Here is an 18644-nt window from a genome sequence, read left to right as displayed (position 1 = left end):
TGCATCCCATCATCCCCAACCCCTGTACCCTTCTTTCTCACATCCTCCCTGATAGCACTTCACTGTCCTGGACCTCAAAGATGCCTTCTTTACCATTCCCTTACATCCTCACTCCCAAGACCTCTTCACCTTTACCTGGACTAACCCTAACACCCTACATTCCAGAAAACTAACATGGAGACTCTTCCACTGTAAATCCACCACTCACTACAACTCCTCCCCGAGCCAATACCAGTTCAAAACAACACAATAACTAAAAACCTTCACCGATGCTCTAGAGTCTAGACAAAGCCTATGGCTAATTCAGATCCATTGTAGGCCCCCTAAGTACCTCTCGCATCCACACTGCAGCCCCCCCCCCACTCTATGTCTCCTGCTCACAGGCCACCGACAACCCCATGGGCACCTTAGATCCCAATCTCTATAATACCACCATCACTATCTCACCCTCTCCTACTCATTCCACCTCCTCCACAGATTCCTTCTTCCAAGAACCCCTCTGCTTCTCCTCCCGTCCCAGCCTCAGCGCCACCAGAACAACTAACATCAACACCCTATACTGACAGGGGAGGCCTCTGACCTCAATAAGACTCCCCCCTGCTTCTCCCATATTGGCGAAAAGGGATCCACCTGTCTTAAGCTACCTATTCCATGTGACCCAGCTGACTTTTACCTCGATGCACTCAAATGCCGTCTCTTAGGCATCAAAACTCGACACCTGACATTCCCATACAGCTCCTCACGAGGGCCACAGTATCGGGTATGTACGGTATTTGGGACAAGGAAATCTCCCCCAAAAATACGTAGGAACCCTCACCCCTTTCTTCTCCCTTAGCATCTTCACCTGCCCTAGTCCCTCTGGCCTCTTCTTCCTCTGTGGAACCCCCACATGCACCTGCCTCCCCACCATCTGGAGGGCACCTGAATCCTCGTTTTACTTTCTCCAGATCGCCCCCAATAATCAATCTCTACCTGTCCCCGTATATACTCTCCTGCGCCAAAAAGGGCTGTCTCCCTTATTCCACTCCTAATGTCACTGGGCATCTCTGCAGGGGTAGCGACAGGAACAGCAGGGCTAGGAGTCTCCTTACACCACTTTCAGGCCCTATCACAGGACCTCGCCCAGGCCCGAAAAACAGAAACAGACACAAGAACCAGTGGGGCTCCAGGTTCATGGGTAGCTGGGGCCCTTGGCTTCTCCCCTTCGTAGGGCCTCTAATCATTATCTTTTCAGTCTTAGTCTTAGGATCCTGCCTCCTTTGCCTTTTCACCCAATTCCTGCATGGCCGACTCCAGGTGTTCGCAAATGGAACTGTCCGTGAAGTACTTCTCCTACAACATTACCAGCCCCTTCCACAATGTCCCCCTCCTCTCGCCGCCTCCATTCAGCCTGAAGAAGCTACAGAAGAGAGACATGACAGACCCTCTCCTTTTTAATAAGAAACAAGGCTGCAGCGGCGGCCGGTTAGCTCAGTTGGTTAGAGTGCAGTGCTCTTAACAGTTGGATCCCCACATGGGCCTCTGTGAGCTGCTCCCTGCACAACTAGATTGAAGCAACTACTTGGAGCTGATTGAAACAACTACTTGATGCTTAAATAAATAAAAGTGTTTTGTTTTTTTTTAAAAAAAAAAAAGAAAGAAAGAAAGAAACAAGGCTGTAATGTTAGGTCTCTGAATGTTAGGTCTCAGGGACCTTGACTTATAGACAGAGCCATGTCTGCAAGAAAAAACAAAATGTCTGTTGGCTTACACCTGCAGAGAGAGCCAAACTTGCGATAACAGAAAACGACACAAAACAGCTACTGGCTTACAGGCAGTCAGCATTTTCTGTTCAAACAATGCTACTCTGTCAGCATCGACCCTATAAAACCCTCCTCACCCTCTCCGTCAGAACTGCAATCTACTCTAGATTCAGCCCGGGCTGTAGCCATCTTTTGCTCAGCCCGATAGACTTTTCTCTCTTACAATAAAAAATTTCTTGGGTGATAGGATGGCTCAGTTGGTTAAAGAGCGAGCTCTGAACAATAGGATTGCCACTTCAATTCCCATGTAGGCCAGTGAGCTGCGCCCTCCACAACTAGATTGAAAGACAACAACTTGGAGCTGATGGGCTCTGGAGAAACACACTGTTCCCCAATATTCCCCAATAAAATTTAAAAATAAAATAAATTTTAAAATTTCCTTAAGTTGCCTGACCATGCGCATTCTTTTACCAGCTGGCTTATCACTTTATACCTGGAAACAAACCAAAACGAACTGAGTCGCTCTATCTGATTTGGCTCCCAAATATAAACCCGATTGCCTTGAAAAACAACTCTTTTGATTTTTGCAATTATGACGTCTGCAGATACGTCAGGATCCTCTCTATGTGTTCCTTTGACAATACTAAAACTCGACAAATGTGTTCTAGACTCGGATGGTTACAATTCAGCTTCTCCCCTCCTGAAGGCCTGACGGACGCCATCTGCAGGGTGACTTCCAGACCAGGGAGCGCTGGACTTCCGGCATGCCTAGCTTAACTCCCTCTGACTGCTCAGGAGCTCCACCACACCGCCCACTGAGGATCACCAGAGCCTCCTTAGGAAATTTCAAATACGAGAAACCGCCCAGCTGAAAACTATTGTCCTGAACACTGGGGTCCCTGGTCAGAATTCAGGAGGACTGTGAACCTGGATGGGGAAAAATAACCTTGATTTTTCACAAAGCTCTAGCTGAAATTTAGCCAGTCTTCCCTTGGTGAATGTAGGTAGCGTAGCGTAGTAGGATTAGTAGGACCTGTGACTGGGTCCCCAACAGAAACCACGGGTGTTTTGAGTCACATGACAGTTGTGGCAGACACCTGCCCTGCTTTCCAAATGACAGTAACGTTATTTAGCTCCAATGCCGGGTCCCGTTTTAGGAGGTAGAGAAGAAGCAAAATAAGCTATATTTCATAATTATTTGGTTTTCCCCTTCTGAAGACCAGCAGAGGGGGCCATTCGAGGACACGCGGGCGGCGGGGGCACCGCGGCCCTGCAGGCGTTCGGGGCGGGCCGGAGCCTGGCAAGTCCCGACCGGGCGGGAGGCGGGCGGGAGGCGGGCGGCGCTGCCAGCTGCGCGGCGCTGGAGTTGGGGAGCGTTCCTTCCCTAACGGAGGAGTCCGCGGTGGGACAGCGGCGGGAGCTGGCGCAAAGCTAGCGGCCCCACAGCTGAAGACCGGCGCTTCCCGGACCGGCGCCCTGGGGCTGCGCGCGAGACCGGCGGCCTGGGGCCTGCGGGGCCCCGGGCGCGCGCCGCCGCTGCTCCTCCTGCTGCTGTTGGAACTAGCGCGGGAGAGCGCGACAGGTGACTGGGAGCGGAGGGCGGGCGTCGTGGGGCGGACAGCGGGTCGTCCCCAATCCCTATGCAGGTCGAGGGGGCGGGGAGGGAGACAAAGGAAAGATCGGCCGACACTACGGAGGCCGCCTCCGGGTTCGGGGGGTGGTGAGTTAGAGCTGACCCGGGGCCTGGGGGTGGCGGAGGCGGGGCGCTGAGCCCCGGGCCAGGCAGGGTGCCTGTTCGCTGCCTCCCCCAGCGGCCCTCGGATTGGAGAAGCCGGCAGTGGGTGCAGTCAGCGGGAGGCTCACGGAGCACGGGGGACGGGCGGTGAGTCCCCGGCCCGGGACACAACCGACGCCACAGCTTCCCGAGGTCCCCGTGGGCCCCTCCGGAGGAAGCCGCTCGCCGCGTCCTCCAGGAAGGCCCTGGGCAAGCTCCTTCGGGGCAGGCATCGGAGGGCGGCCGGCAGGTCCCCTTCTTACTAGCTCGGCCAGTCTCTTGGCGAGCTAGTCTCTTGAGTTGCCGGGGCGGCCCCTGGCGGGGGTGGAGGGTGACAAGCGCAACGTGTCTCGGAATTTCCATTCTTTCCCAGTTTCAGTTTTGCGCGCACAACAGGTTGGGCCTGAGCTCCTCCTGAATCCCCAACAATCCCACAGGGCACCGCCCACTGGGCACACGGATGCCCGAAGGTTTATCTGCACAGGCGGAGGGAGGTGCCCACCATCATGGCAGTAATAACAGCTGGCGTCCTTTGTGCCTGCCTCTGTTCTATTTTTAATCTACAAATTTAAAATAGGGCCCAGAGAGGACACAAGGTGGCAGACTGGGACGTCGAGTCCGAGTTCTTAAACCTTTCTGTGCCTTGGACTCAGTTTCAGAATGTTTTAAATACATAAAATGAAATACGCAGGATTACAGAGAAACCCAATTATGCTTCTATAAAGGTATTAAATGTTTTTAAATTATAACTATGTTTTTGATATGTAATACACATGCTTCTGGGTTACATTGAATAATACATAGCAACAGGGCTAACAACGCCCAGAATTCAGAAGTTGTGAGGAAGGAAAAGCATGTTTCCAGGTGTCTGCAACAAGTGTCATGTGACTCAAAAACCCGCATGGCTTGTATGTGACCAAAGCTCAGGTCCTGCTCACCCTGCTGGCCTGTGAGTGCCCCTCCTGGGTGTGATACTTGAGTGATTATAATTGTGTATGGCAGGCATGGTCTTGGGTGTGTGGGCACAGGCCCTGTAGCCTTGTGGGGGATGGGACCCCAAGCCAAGGAGGAAGGGAGGGTGGGAGGGATAACCCCAGGTGTGTGCCAAGCTGCAGAAGGGAGACAGCCCATGGAGGTGACCAAGACAGAGGTTCCCGACAGGCCCCTCACAATGCTCCTGGATGCTGGCCTTTCCTTCAGGAGGCACGGGACAGGTGTCATGAGTGCAGCAGCAAGGAGCTGGCCTTTATAAACATGCTATGACAATAATTCGAGTGCATTTTGTGGTAAACATAGGGAAACTGAGGCTCAGAGAGGATAACTGGCTACCCAAGTTCACAAAACGTTCCACAGCTGGCTAGGATGTGGACCCCAGCAGGCTGACTCTGGAGCCCATGTTGCCTCGGGGAAGAGCCAAGGCAGGGAGTCCTGACCAGGTGAGAGGGGAGAAAGCAGAACTAATCAGTAGTCCTTGGGACCAAGATCACTAGATACAGATGAATTAAAATCGGTCATTACCATGGAAACAACCAAAATGTCCTTCGATAGATGAATGGATAAAGAAGTTGTGGTACATATACACAATGGAATACTATTCGGCGTTAAGGAAAGATGATATAGGAAACTTTCTGACAACATGGATGGATCTTGAGAGTATAATGCTAAGTGAAATAAGTCAGGCAGAAACAGCAGAGAACCCTATGATTTCACTGATATGTGGTATATAAACCAAAAACAACAAAAGAACAAGACAAACAAATAAGAAAGAAACACTCATAGACACAGACAATAATTTAGTGGTTACCAGAGGGTAAGGGGGTGGGGGGTGGGTGATGAGGATAAGGGGGATCAAATATATGGTGATGGAAGGAGAACTGACTCTGGGTGGTGAACACACAGTGGGATTTATAGACGATGTAATACAGAATTGTACACCTGAAATCTATGTAAATTTACTAACAATTGTCACCCCAATAAATTAAAAAAAAAAGCGGTCATTACAAAGCTGGTTACTACGGGAAAGCTGGGGTATCTGACCTGAATCACCTGGCTGGGTGTGCTGTGGCACTGACATGGGAGCAGTGCAAGGGCAGGCTGGGGAGGGACCATAGAGACCTGTGTGGGGCACTGAAGGACATGCTCCTATGGGACTTCAACGGCTGTGAGCCCTGACCTCTGGTCTCCCTCTACCCTCTCCTCTGTCCTCCTCAGGTGCATCTGCAGGCCCTTCTCACTCTGCCGCTCCTCACAGGCCTGCCCTCCATGGCATACTCCTCTCAGCCCAGGAATTCAGGGTCCCTCCATGCCAACCACAGCCATGTCCTTTCTCTGCCCCAGACTTTGCCCTTGAACTCCTGCCCTTAGGACCTACACCGACTTGGCCTCTCCTGCCTGTGGACTGATTTGACAAATATTTCCAACAGCACCCCCTCACATCAGGCACTTTATAGGCATTTTACAATATCAACTTAGTAAACTCTCCCAACAGTCCTATTATCCCCACTTTTTGATGGGGAAACTAAGGCATGGAGAGGCCATCCAGCCCTTTCTCTGCTCCCCAGACATTTCAATCTCTTGCATTTCAGTCTGCCCTTGACCTTGGTTTTCCTGGATACACTACAGTAGTTCTCACTTCAGGGATTCCTGCTTTGCTAGTTCCTTTTGCCAAGAGCAGTTATTCTCAAACTTTAAAATCACCTCAAATCACCTGGAACGCTGGTAGAACTACAGAAAACCGGATCCCACCCTCACAGTTTCTGATTCAGTAGGGCTGGGCCTGAGAATGTGCATTTCTAAGCTCCCAGGTGACACTGATGCAGCTGGTCCAGGGATAACACCTGAAGACTCCCTAGCTGAGAATGTGCTTCCCTCCTCAACTACCCTACTACCTGGAAACCACAGCTGCTGAGGTTTCCGCCGGGTTTCATCCTACAAGACCCATGAGCCCAGCACCTTCCTGCCCCAGGGTGCTCCCAGCACCTGGTACCTCCTGCACCCCACACTCCTCAGCCCCCATTCACCTTTCTGTAACTGTTTGTTTAATTGTTCAGTTGTCCGGCTCCCTGCCAGACCTGAGCTCCCTCGGGGCCATGCCTGCCTCAGTTCCGCTCTATCCCCACACCCCACACCCCAACCTGGCTCAGTGCCTGGCTGGTGGTAGGTGCTCAATAGACGTTTGTCAAATGAGTAATACTGCAAGGGGAGAGGTCAGGGCTGGCACAGCTGAGCAAGTGAGTGTGCTGAGCCAGGAGGAGCGGTGGGCTCGCCGCCTGGCACCCCATAAGTGTCACCTGGGAGCTTCCAACCCCTGCCAGTGTCCAGTCCCTCAGAACAACTAAATCCATATCAATGGCAGGACTATCAGAGCCACTGGGTAGTGCTGGGGCAGCCTAGTGGAGAACCGCTGGTAGAAGTGGATCCACCCAGCCCAGGCTTCCCTCCTCTCTGAGTGGGAACCGCCAGGGCCCACCTCATAGGAAACGCCCGTGAAAACCCCATGAATCAATCCTTGGAAAGCACAGAAAGCATGTCTGGCACTGAAGCCCAGACCCTGCCTTGTTGGCTTTGTGCCTGCATGCTGGGCAAGTTTCCCCGTCAGTTCTGAGGCCAGGCCCCCACGTCCCTCTTCCCTTCCAACGTGCCTCTCATTGTCATTCCATACCCTCTCTCATGGCAAACGAGGATGTGAAAGATATTTATGCCTGGAGATTCATACTTCCTTTTTCCATTTCCCCCTTGCAGAGAGTCCCTGGGGGTTGCCCTCGGTGGGCAATGATCCGGCTGCCTTGGCAAAGGTGTTAATGGCAGAACTGGCCAGCCTGAAGTTAGAAAATAAGCCATGGCCTGGAGGTAAGGCCCACCTGCCTACGGGAGGGTCTGGGTGGCACAAGTCAGGAGCCCACAGCCTGCAGGAGGGTGAATCTGGTGGGCTGTCTCAGCAGAGGGGACTCTGCCAGGGTGGGAGATAGGCCAGCACCTCAAGGGTCTGGCCCCTGGCTCAAGCAGCTCCCACACCCAGCTCTCTCCTTCCCAGGCCTGCTTCTCCCTTGGGACAGGACAGGGAGACTGGGAAAATGATTTCTGCAGGGCCCTTCCTCCACACCTGTACCTGTGCCTCAGGTTCACTGTCTCACTGCTGCAGAGGTTCCCACTTACAGAGGAGGAAAGCAGGGCCTGTCTCAAAGCCACACCGTTAGAGAGTAGCAGTGCCACGTAGATTGTGGGGACATGGGGCAGAGGCAAAAAAAAGTCTCCTGGTGGGGGGACAGTAAAGGGGCCGGGTACCTCGCTCCCCTACTACAGTCAGAGGAAGATGGAGACTATTTTTAAGGAGGGCAGGACGGCTCGAGGATCTGGCCACATGGCTCAGCAACCAGGAAGGGACAATGGGGGTCTGATGACAAGGACAGGCCCTGAGGCAGCAGTGGGCATGTGGCCACTTCCTAAGGCCATGTCACAGCAGGAGCAGATTCCGCTACACAGCTGCCATGTGGCCCCCCGGCCATGGTCCCACAGTGCCTGGCACTGATCCCAGCCTGGCAGGGGTGGCACTTGGCATCTCCAAAGCCAGGGAGGTGACCTGATGTTTGCTCCCTTCACTGATTTGGCCCACTCTGGGCTGGAGCCTGAGGCATGATGAGCCCTCCTACGTCCACTGAGCAAGAGGGAGTCTAATCCCAGCTTAGACTGTCTTCCTGGGGCAGAAGAGGGGTGTGGGCAGTGTGCAGAAAGCAGGCTGGGCTCCCAGAGCCATCTGGCAGGTGGAGCAGACAGCAGAGGGATTTTCAGGGCAGGAGGATGGCAGGCTCTGACTGGATATGTGCGAGGCAGTACCTGGGAGTCAGCTGAGTAAAGAGCCACACTCATGAGCTTGTCCTCAAAACAGGTCTCTGACTCCTGGGATGGACATGAAGTGCTAGGGCGTAAGCCATGGGTGAAACAGTCCAAAGTGGAACAGAAGTCAAGGCCAGGAACCACAGCCCCCATGTCAGGGGTGTGAGAGGCTATATCCAGACCATGCCAGACACCATCTGGTCAAGACTGGGAAGGAGTCGGCATTCAACCACTTCTTTCACCCCTACTGCTACTGCCCTGAGTCACACGACCATTTTATTTTCCCCCCGTTATTGCAGCTGTCTCTGAACACCCCAAGCACATGCCTGCCTCTGGACCTTTGTACTGGCTTTTCCCTTCTGGAATGCTGTCTTCCAGCTCTTTACATGGCTGGCTCTTTCAGAACTTGATTCAGAAGTTTCCTTTTTGGGAAGACCTTCCCTGACCATTCTATCTAAAAATTTAAACCACATCCTAACCTTTCATATCTCTCTATTTTCTTTCTTTCCCTCAACACTCACTGCTGTCCTGCTTATAGTACATTTTATTCCTTTATCTTGCTCATCCTACATTCATGAAAGCTTGCTGACAAAAGGCATTTGTTCTGCTTATGCCAGCATCCCCAGGACCTTGGAATGGGCCAGGCAAACAGTAGGTATCAGAAAGTCCTCGCTGAGTGGGGCTGGGGAGGACCCCACTGGGCTGCCAGGGTAGGCAGAGCTTCAGCCAGAAGTGTATTCACTAAAGGGAGGGTATGGGCCAGGGGCCACCTCCATAGTCTATGTATACAGTCTTGCCCGGCTTTTTGCTATAGTGAGCTTGGTAGGTGACTTCGCTTCTCTGTGGCTCAGTTTTTTCATCTGTCAAAGATAGGTACAATACTATGTACCTGATAAGTTGTTATGAGAGTGAACCATTGGCCATTCACACCATCTTCTTAGGTTTATCCTCAAGTTCAATTGAGACAGTGAATGAAAAGCAGTTAGACCAGTGCAGGACACACAGTGGTCACTCCAAAAATGGCATCTGTGATTATTTTCACTGCCATTCATGCTTTTGTTTATTGTTCATTTCAACAAATGCAGGAAGTAAGTACCAAGCATGATGTACCCCCAAGGCCTGTGGAAATCGTGGTAACACAGTCAGCTGCATTGCCCACCCGCATGGAGCCCAGAGTCATTCACAGGGCGTGCAGAGATGCCTCTGGGATGTCAGGGTGGAATCAGGAGGGCTTCCTGGACGATGAGGAGATATTGGGGGGGAGAAGCAAGGAGAGGAGGGCATCTGGCAGGAGGAACCTGGGGTGCTGAGGGCCCTCATTAGCATAAACAAGAGCTGTGTGTGCTCTGTTTGACTCCTTTTACATTTCAATATTCAAACACTGAGCACCTCGTGTGTGCCAAATGGAAACTGTTCTAGGAGCTGGGAAAACAAGAGAACAATCCATGCAGGAATCCCTGCCTTTGGCACAGTCCAGTGACAAGATAAATTGGTCAAGTTCATATTGTCTTGGAGGTGGCAGTGCTCTAGAGAACAGTAACTCAAAGAGTGCTGGGGGCAGTGTTTCGTGGGGAGGGGCTAGGAAGGCCTTGCTGATAAGGTGGCATTTGAGCAAAACTTCTCTTAAAAGTTATGTAAGGGAGAGTGCCATGTCTATCTCTGAAAAAGGTGGGCAGAGTTTTTAAAGATACAGCATTTACTTTACTAGCTTGAGTCTGGACTGGTTGCTGAATTGATTTTATCTCCAGCCCCAAGTTGAATGGATGAGTTGGTGCTTCTGGAGACAAGATGCATTTGCAATTAAAAGAGATGAACTTGAACGTGTGCTTTGGGACAAGAGGGAATGGGGAGTAGAGTCAAGGTGCCACCAGCCTGGCAGCCCTGTTTCAAGCTGAGAATGATGACGGACCTTTATTGGCGTCTCTGGGAAATAATTCCACATAAATTAAGCTTCCAAACAAAAAGCTTTTAAATCACACCTTTGTAATTGTGAGATGGGAAAGCAGATGATCACACTTACTAGAATGAGTGTAAAGTATGAGTAAACAGGCCCTGAGTGAGGAATTGTCTGGGAATAAAGTCACAAGCCTCAGCACGTGAACATTTTGGCCTCAATATTTGACTGACTCTTTATTTAAACTATTTGGATGCTCTGTTTTTGTAACTGAAATTACCAGTTCTTTCTCTTGCTCAAGTTAGCTAGTACTCTGGGTATGTTTTCACCCGAACCCGGTGCGGGTCCTAGCAGTGCACGTGAGCCTGACACCGCCCTTGTTTCCACAGGGACGCACTCCCTCCACTACCACTACCTGGCCCTGTCAGAGCCAGGCCCCGGCCTCCCCCATTTTCTGGCTGTGGGGTATGTAGATGACCAGCCCTTTATCCAGTATGACAGTCGTGTGGGCAGAGCTGAGCCGCAGGCCCCGTGGATGGCGCCCGTGGATACCCAGTACTGGGAGACGGAGACCCAGAAGCACAGGTCCTGGGTAGAAGTGCAACGGGCAGAGACATGGAGACTGATGAGCTACTACAACCAGAGCGGCGGTATGTCTGGCAAGCCCCCTGCCTGCACACTGAGTCCCAGCAGCCATGCCTGTCCATTAGGGGAGAGGGGCTGCTCCTCCTAGCCTGTCAGTGGGTCAGGCACGCTCCTGCAACACAGCTCTTCCCAATCTCATTCCCCGATGGCCAAGCAGGGGCCACAAGGGCCTGTGGAATCAGTGTGGCTTCAGCAGGCCCCTCACAGGCCGGTGCAGAAAGCATACAGAGGTGCTGGGGTCCCACGATGCCTCCCCTAGCCAACCAGGGTTCCAGACATCAATAGACCTGGAGAGGCCATTCCCCACCTCACCCCTCACCCTCCCCAAATCCTTCAAAGCAGGCCTCCTCTACTCCAGGCCCTCAGACACCATCTGTGCCAGGCAGGGGAGGGAGGCCTGATGAACTTGAACTAGGCAGACAGCTCAGGAAGGGAGACAGAACCCAGGTGAGGACCCCTGTTCTGCCCAATGTCAGCAAGGGACAGGAGCCTTTCTCTCAGCCTCAAACTCCTCACCTCAGTAGGGCGAGCACACGCCACTGCCTGGCTGCTGTTGACACTGAGCGAAGTGTGTGGAGCACAGCTCCTTACAGCACCTTCCTGCTGTGTGCCCAGACTCCAAAATGACTAAAAGCCTCTGGTCCCCAGAAGCCCCTGAGGAACTAGAGGTAAAGGACTGAGACTGGGGGCTGTGCCTCAGCCCAGGACCCCAGGACAAGCATGACCAGCCCCCAGTGATAGTGGTAACAGCCGCTGCACCAGATTTCACCTTTTCACATCTCTGAAATTGGGCCTACCACCCACTGAGAGCATCTTATACCCATAAATAACTGAATTTTTTCATTCTCGGTAGCATAGAAAATAACTGTGTGTCTAATTATAAACTCCAGTGTTCTTCCCACATGAGAGGGCCAATAGTTTCTCAGCCCTGGATGCTCATACAAATTACCTGGGGAGCATTTTCTAAAATGCTGATGCCCTGACCCCCACGCTTTGGAGGCCTCTGTGGGTGGTGGGCTTCCAGGTCCCCTGGCCCCCACTAACCATAGCCTCGCCTACGTGCACAGGCACGCACAGCACTCAGCGCATGTTCGGCTGTGATATCCAGGAGGATGGCCGCTCCAGCAGCTTCTGGCAGTTTGGCTTTGACGGGAAGGACCACCTGACTCTGGACCTGGAGACTCTGAGCTGGGTGTCAGCTGTGCCCATGGCTATGCGGACGAAGCACCGGTGGGAGTCAGAGCCCTGCCTTGCGGAGTACGACAAGGCCTACCTGGAAAGCCTCTGCCTCACCTCTCTGCACAGGTATCTGGAGCTGGGAGGCCAGTACCTCACCCACAGAGGTAAGGTCCAGCCTGTGGCAATGCAGAGAGTGGCCCCACGCTCTCATTCTCAAGACCGTCCCATGTGACAGAGAATCCCCAGGTAGGGGGTGGGGTCAGCAGGCTGTGAACCCCTGGCTCAGATAAGCCCAGTAGGTCCCAGAATGATGGCCAACCAGCAGAGGAGGAAGGGAGCCCAGACTTCACCCCGACTCCAGGTGAGGTGGAGAGAGGACTCCTGGAGTCCCCCATTTCCAGTGTGGTCTGGCGGGGGGAACCCTAACTCAGCCTGATTTTCTTGTTGTTGTTATCTTGTTGTTGTTATCCTACCTCCTTCCCCTGGTAGATAAGTCAGGTCTGTAGAGCAAGTGGGGTAAACTTTGTGGCTCATAAAGTCCTCTTGGGGGTTAATGTCCTGTGGTTCTGCTCCTTGGGAAATGACCCCAAGTCCCAGGGGACAGCTTCCCCCACCACTCCTTGGACCACTGGGGACTTCTGGGGAAATTGAGGCCCTTCGCCCTGCTGCTTCCACACAGCCATCATGCTAAGTGTGCTCCCCAAACTCCAGGTGCACCCTAAGCTTCTGACCCTGACCAGCAGGGCTGGAGATACAAGGGCTGGGATGGACACTAAGGAAAGTGGGTGCTTCGGAGTGCCAAGGGTGGAGGCTGCACAGGCTGCTGGGGGATGGGACTGGTCAGAGCACCCAGCACACTATGGATGTCTGCTAATTGAGTGGTGGAGTATGTCAGCTGAGGTAATGGGGAGATATTCCTCAAAGGGGGAAGACAGGACAAATGATGTTGGGAAGAGAAGATATGAGTATGAGAGCTGAGTGTGGTGGTTCAGAGCTCAGGCACTGGAGCCCAGCCTCCAGAACCACATCCGGGCTCCAAGACTTGCTGACTGTGTGACCTTGAGCAAGTTACTTGCCCTCTCTGTGCCTCAGTTTTTTCATCAGTATCATGAGGATGGTAATAATAGCCTATGCTTCCTTATAGCACCACATTGGTACGTGTTAAATAAGTAGTATTGAACTCTCATTCAGCACCAGGTGTTGTTATCCTACCTCCTTCCCCTGGTAGATAAGTCAGGTCCTCATAGAAACAGAACCAACAGGGTGCATGTGTGTGTGTGTGTGTGTGTGTGTGTGTGTGTGTGTGTGTGTGTATAGAGAGAGAGAGATTTTATATATATATATATATGTATATATATATATAAATAGAGGGAGAGAGAGAGAGAGAGAGAGAGAGAGAGAGAGAGAGAGAGAGAGGTAATAAGGAATTGGCTTATGTGATTATGGAGACTTATAAGTTCCATGACTGGTAGTCAGCAAGCTAGACCCCAAGAGAGCCGATGACAGTTCCAGTATGAATGTTGACAGGCTTGAGACCCAAGAAGAATCAATGTTTCAGTTTGAGTCTGAAGACAGGAGAAGACTGAGGTCCCGGCTCAAGGCAATAAGGCAGGAGGAGTTCCCTCTTATCAGCCTGTTTGTCTTATTCAGATTTTCCACTGACTGGATGAGGCCCACCCACTCTGGGGAGGCCAGTCTGCTTTCCTCAGTCCACTGATTCAAATGTGAATCTCCCCCAGAAGCGCCTGTGCACGCACCCACCCACCCACACACAGAAAACTGTTTGACCCAATGCCTGGGCACCCATGGCCCAGTCAAGGTGGTACCTAAATGAACCATCACACCTGGATTATGTCATTCACAACAACTCTGAGAGGAAGGAATGATGGATTCCCCATTAGGCCCGGAGAGACAGAGGGTCGTGGACAGGAATCAGGCTGGGCTTCACACCCCGTTGTCCAGCTCCAGAGTCCACATTCTTCACCATGCTCGTTCAAGGTGATGGAATGGACATGCCTTCATTACCAACCTCTTATTGTGCACCTGCTGTGTACAGGAAGTTACAGGGGAAGTATGTAAAGTCTGAGAAAACGCTAGGGTCTCCATGAAGGGGGGTTTTCAATATACCAGTAGCCCCACCCAGGACTCTTCTTGGAGTTAGGGGGGGAAGAGAGTCATATCTCCCCTCCCCCATGGGAATTCCCAGGACCATGACCCTTTGGAACAGTTGGCAACAGGTGGTCCCTGCCTCCAGTGTTGGTTGAGTGCCTCCCTGGAGATAGTCAGGTCCCCATCTCCTCCCTGACCTCCAAGGAAGGTGCTGGAGGAGCCCAGGATCGTTCTTGGCAGACGGGCAGAGAGCAGCCACTGCCAGGCTTCCTCTCTCCACCTCTCTCTGCAGAGCCCCCCAAGGTACAGGTGACAAGGCAGTCCACCCAGGATGGGGGCGTCATGCTGAGGTGCTGGGCCCTGGGTTTCTACCCACGGGAGATCTCGCTGAGCTGGTGGCTGGGCAAGGAGGAGCTGGCCCTGGAGACTGAGCACGTGGAGACTCGCCCCAGCGGGGACGGCACCTACCAGACTTGGGCAGCTGTATGGGTGCCTGCCGGGGAGGAGGCCCGGTACACCTGCCACGTACAGCACTCTGGCCTGAACCACACTCTCACTGTGGCCTGGGGTGAGGAGCTGGGCTTGGCGGGGAGGGGGCGAAGAGGGCAGGGGGGTCCAAGGCCCCCACAGAGTGTCCTATGATCTGGGGGTGCCCCCTTTTCTCTGCCTTTCTTAGGACCGCCCTCTCATCATGCACTCATTGCCGTGGTTCTTCCCCTCTTCCTGCTCTTGCTGGCGGTTGGAGTTGGAGCTGTGATTTTCACCAAAAGGTTCTGTCAAGGTAGATGGGGAAGAAACAGTGGGAGGCCCTGCGGCTGGTCCAGCCCTACAGGGAGGAACATTCTACTCTCATTCCCTCCATTACAGCTGTTCCCTTCTGGGGAGCAGCAGGGACTGCTGAGGCCCTGCCCCACAGCTGCACACTGCCCTCGGGCCCGACTACCCCAGAGCAGGGAAAAAGGCCCAGAGAGGGAGAGAAAAGAGAAGGTGGGACGTAGGGTCCCACCTCTGCCTACCACCCACCTCAGCTCTTGTTTTCTGTCTTTTCTCCATGGAAGGAGAAGCCCCAGGTGATTGTGGGATGGGTGGGTTGGGAGAAGAAGCCCCAGGAGCCCAAAATAGAAGATGGAGGAGGACTACTGGGCCTGGTGCTTTACCTGTCTCAGCCGGACCTCTGCCTCTGTCCCCTCCCACAGTCCTGAAGCCAGGTGGTTGAGGTACTGGGGGTAGGAGTGGGGTGCATACCTGGGAGCCACCACCAGTTCTGTGGGGGCCAGTAGTGGACAGGGCTCAGCTTCCACCTTTCTACCTGTAGGTGGGGAGGAGCCCCCATAGTTCCCAACGCTCAGCAAGAGCAGGGGCTGCTCAGCTCCTCTGCGACAGAAGTTCACCATCAGAGACCAAGAAGGTGTTCTGTGAGGTTTTGGCGGGGGGGCTGCAGGCTCCCTGCACTAGCTGGCTGGCAGATGTGACCTGACCATGATGGGCCATCCTGCACCCAAACTGAGCCCTCTTCACGCCCACCAGCCTCGTCACAAGTGGTCTGTGCCACGAAGATGATTTTGTCATCTTCCTGAAGTCCTTTAAAAAATGTAATTGTTTCCTGTTTGGGGGGTGGGAAGGGGGCAGTAATAGTTCCTCAGATCGTTCACACTTAACAGTTGGCAGAATGGTTTCATGTTCACTATAAATCCCACCTGAGCCTCTCAGGGACCCTGTGAGTTTGGCAATGTTATTCTCACCCCCACTTTCCCAACATGGGTTCGAGACTCCAGGCAGTTAAGGAAGAACCAGGACAACAGTGAAGGGGTTATGGGGCCAGCATCCTGCATCCGTCTGCTAGCATCGGGGAGAAATGGCTGCATGCTTACCAGGCTGTATGAGTGTGTTCTTATATGTACATGACCCCTTTTATAAAGAAGATGAGAGTGTTGGAGGAGTGTGAGGTATTTGTGCGTGTGTGTGGTGTGAGGATGTGTGACAGTGAGGGGGTGTGTGGTATGTGGGGGAGTGTGGTGTGACTATGGGTGAGTGCCAGGGGGTGTGTGGGTGGGTGTGAGGGTGAGAGCGGGTATGTGGTGTGAGTGTGTATGGGTGCAGGTGTGAAGTGTGGTGTGAAAATATGAGGGTATAGTGTGAGGGTGAGAGTAGATACTGGGTGGTGGTGTGAGGGTGAGGTGTGAATATGTAAGTATGTGGTGTGAGGATGAGAAGTTGTGTGGTTAAAAGTGTGAGGGTGTTGTGTATAATGTAGAGTTTTGGGTGGTGATGTGAGCGTGTGTGGGTAGTGGTGTGAGAGTGTGTATGTGAGGGTATGGTGTGAAGGTGTAGGTGTGTGGTATGAGGGTAAAAATGGGTGTGTGCAGGATGGCCTCAGGGTTTTTTGAGAATTACTTTGGGGAACTTATTCAATAGTGTTTGGGGATTTTGTTGGGTGTCCGATGGACATGTGTCCTGTTTGGGAGACCACCTCAGGGATGCTGTGGATGCCTGGTCATGGCATTGTACACCAGAGGCTGGTCATTAATGAATGCCAACTATAATTTTATGTGTATAATGTGATGGCTCGGTGTGAGGTCGGGGTGGTGGTGGATGGGGGGAAGGGGGTTCACGGTGTGAGGGATGTAAAAATAAAATAAAATAAAATAAAATAAAACTAAAAAAAAAAAAAGAATGGGTGTGTGGTGTGAAGGAGTGGGTGTGTGTGGGTATGTGTGGTGTGAGGGTGAGTGCGTGTGTGGGTGATGGTTGAGGGTGTGTGAGTGAGAATGGGGTGGGTGTCCTTGTGTCTCAGGAGGAGCTCAGATGGACAGGGGTCAGGGGCCTGTTAGTTAGCCCTGGGCAACTATAGATGGGAAACAACGGTCCATATTTTCCTTCCTGTCCTTTTGAATGGTTTGAATTATTACAGTAAGCACAAGTTACTTTACAATAAGGGAAAGACCATTTTCTCGGTGGGAATGCTGGTCAAGGGTGTGTCTGGGAAAGCCCAGCCTCACCTCAGAATGTCAGCAGAGCAGAAACCCTTGTGAACAAGAATCTCCCTGGGACCACCTATCTTTGTTTACTCAGCAAACAGTTCCAATCCCATGGCCATGAGGGGCCAGGGGCTGGGACAGGGACAGGGAGCCTCCACTGTCAAAGGACACAAGGCCGGGCCCCTCCCAGGCACCCTGTGCCTCATCTTCAGCTGACCCAAGGCTGACAGATAATCCCGTGGGGACTTCTGAAACCTCCGTGTCTGCAGCCCTGGGAGGCCAAGCCCAGGGTGGGGAGGATGTGATACTAGAAAAAGAATCCGCCGGCCCTGTGGCCTGCAACGCCTCAGCAGTGAGCTTGTGACTATCACGTAGTGCTGAGGGTGTGTCCTAAATGTCTGTCTGTCTCAGGGATGCCATCATGTTCCATTCATGGGATCGTGTACAAAGCAGGGTTCTAAGCGCTTTACGTGTACTAAGCTGTTTAATCCTCATGGCACGCCTGTTTCCAGTTGAGGAAACTGAGGCCCAGGGTCCACAGCTGGTTCATACCAGAGCCGGGACATGAGACCAGGCAGTGTGGGCACTTCACCACTGCACCTCCATGACAACCATGCCGTTCTGGAAAGGGGCAAGTAAGTGTTAGGTCTCTAAATGTTAGGTCCCAGAGAGCTGGATTTATGTTAGGTCTCTGAATGTTAGGTTTCAGAGATCTTGACTTAGAGATAGAGCCATGTCTGCAAGAAAATAACAAAATGTCTGCTAGTCTGTACCTGCAGCAAGAGCCAAACTTGCGATAATAGAAAATGCCCCCAAACAGCTACTGGCTTGCAGACAGTCAGTTGTTTTCAAACAATGCTACCCTGTCAGCACCACCCCTATATAACCCTCCACACCTCCTCCCTCCAGGGCTGTAGCACTCTTTGCACAGCCCCGTAGACTTCTCTCTTAGTAAACTCTCTTAACTTGCCTGACTGTGCACGCTCCTTTACCGGCCAACCAATTGGTAAGTACAGGCCTGCAGTCCCTTCTCTGCGATTCTGAAATCCAAAACACCTCCACAAGCTAGAAGGTTCTTTTTGCTTTGGCATCAAAACCTGACCTGAAGTAAGACTATTTGCACTCTATTTACTTCCTCTAGTGTTCCTTTTCACAATTGTCCACATAAATACCAATGTATCTGATTATGAAGTATCACCCCAGACCTCCTAGGAGTGTTATGCAATATTCATTCAGCATCCGCACCTGGGTCCCTTTCTAAAGTCCAAAGAATTCTAAATTCTTTGGATTTAGAATTCCCCAGGGTTTTCGGTAAGGGGTCTTGGACCCATGTTAATACAGTTTTATGGTAATAAATGTGTGTATTTATTTTTTACAGTTGTCAGGCTGCATGGTAGCATGAGTTGGGGTGCGAGGTGGGTCCGACCCCCACCGATGGAGGTGTGAATGCCTGGGTGGGCCCTCAGGGCTCCCTCAGCCGCAGATGCATT

General features: G+C 52.4%; 1 protein-coding gene across 1 annotated transcript; it reads left to right on the top strand.

Moving 5' to 3' along the window:
- The first annotated feature begins 2975 nt into the window (after positions 1 to 2975).
- LOC308492028 (BOLA class I histocompatibility antigen, alpha chain BL3-7-like) lies at positions 2976 to 16802 on the top strand. The gene is made up of 7 exons (XM_081036325.1): positions 2976 to 3324; positions 7258 to 7365; positions 10633 to 10893; positions 11956 to 12231; positions 14469 to 14744; positions 14853 to 14957; positions 15492 to 16802. The coding sequence occupies exons 2-7, from the start codon at positions 7317 to 7319 to the stop codon at positions 15509 to 15511; spliced, it is 987 nt and encodes a 328-aa protein (XP_080892451.1). The 5' UTR covers positions 2976 to 3324; positions 7258 to 7316; the 3' UTR covers positions 15512 to 16802.
- The last annotated feature ends 1842 nt before the right edge of the window (positions 16803 to 18644 follow it).

The sequence above is a fragment of the Rhinolophus hipposideros genome, assembly GCF_964194185.1.
Source record: "Rhinolophus hipposideros genome assembly, chromosome: 23".
NCBI classification, from domain to species: Eukaryota; Metazoa; Chordata; class Mammalia; order Chiroptera; family Rhinolophidae; genus Rhinolophus; species Rhinolophus hipposideros.
This window is presented reverse-complemented; position numbering and strand designations above follow the sequence as displayed.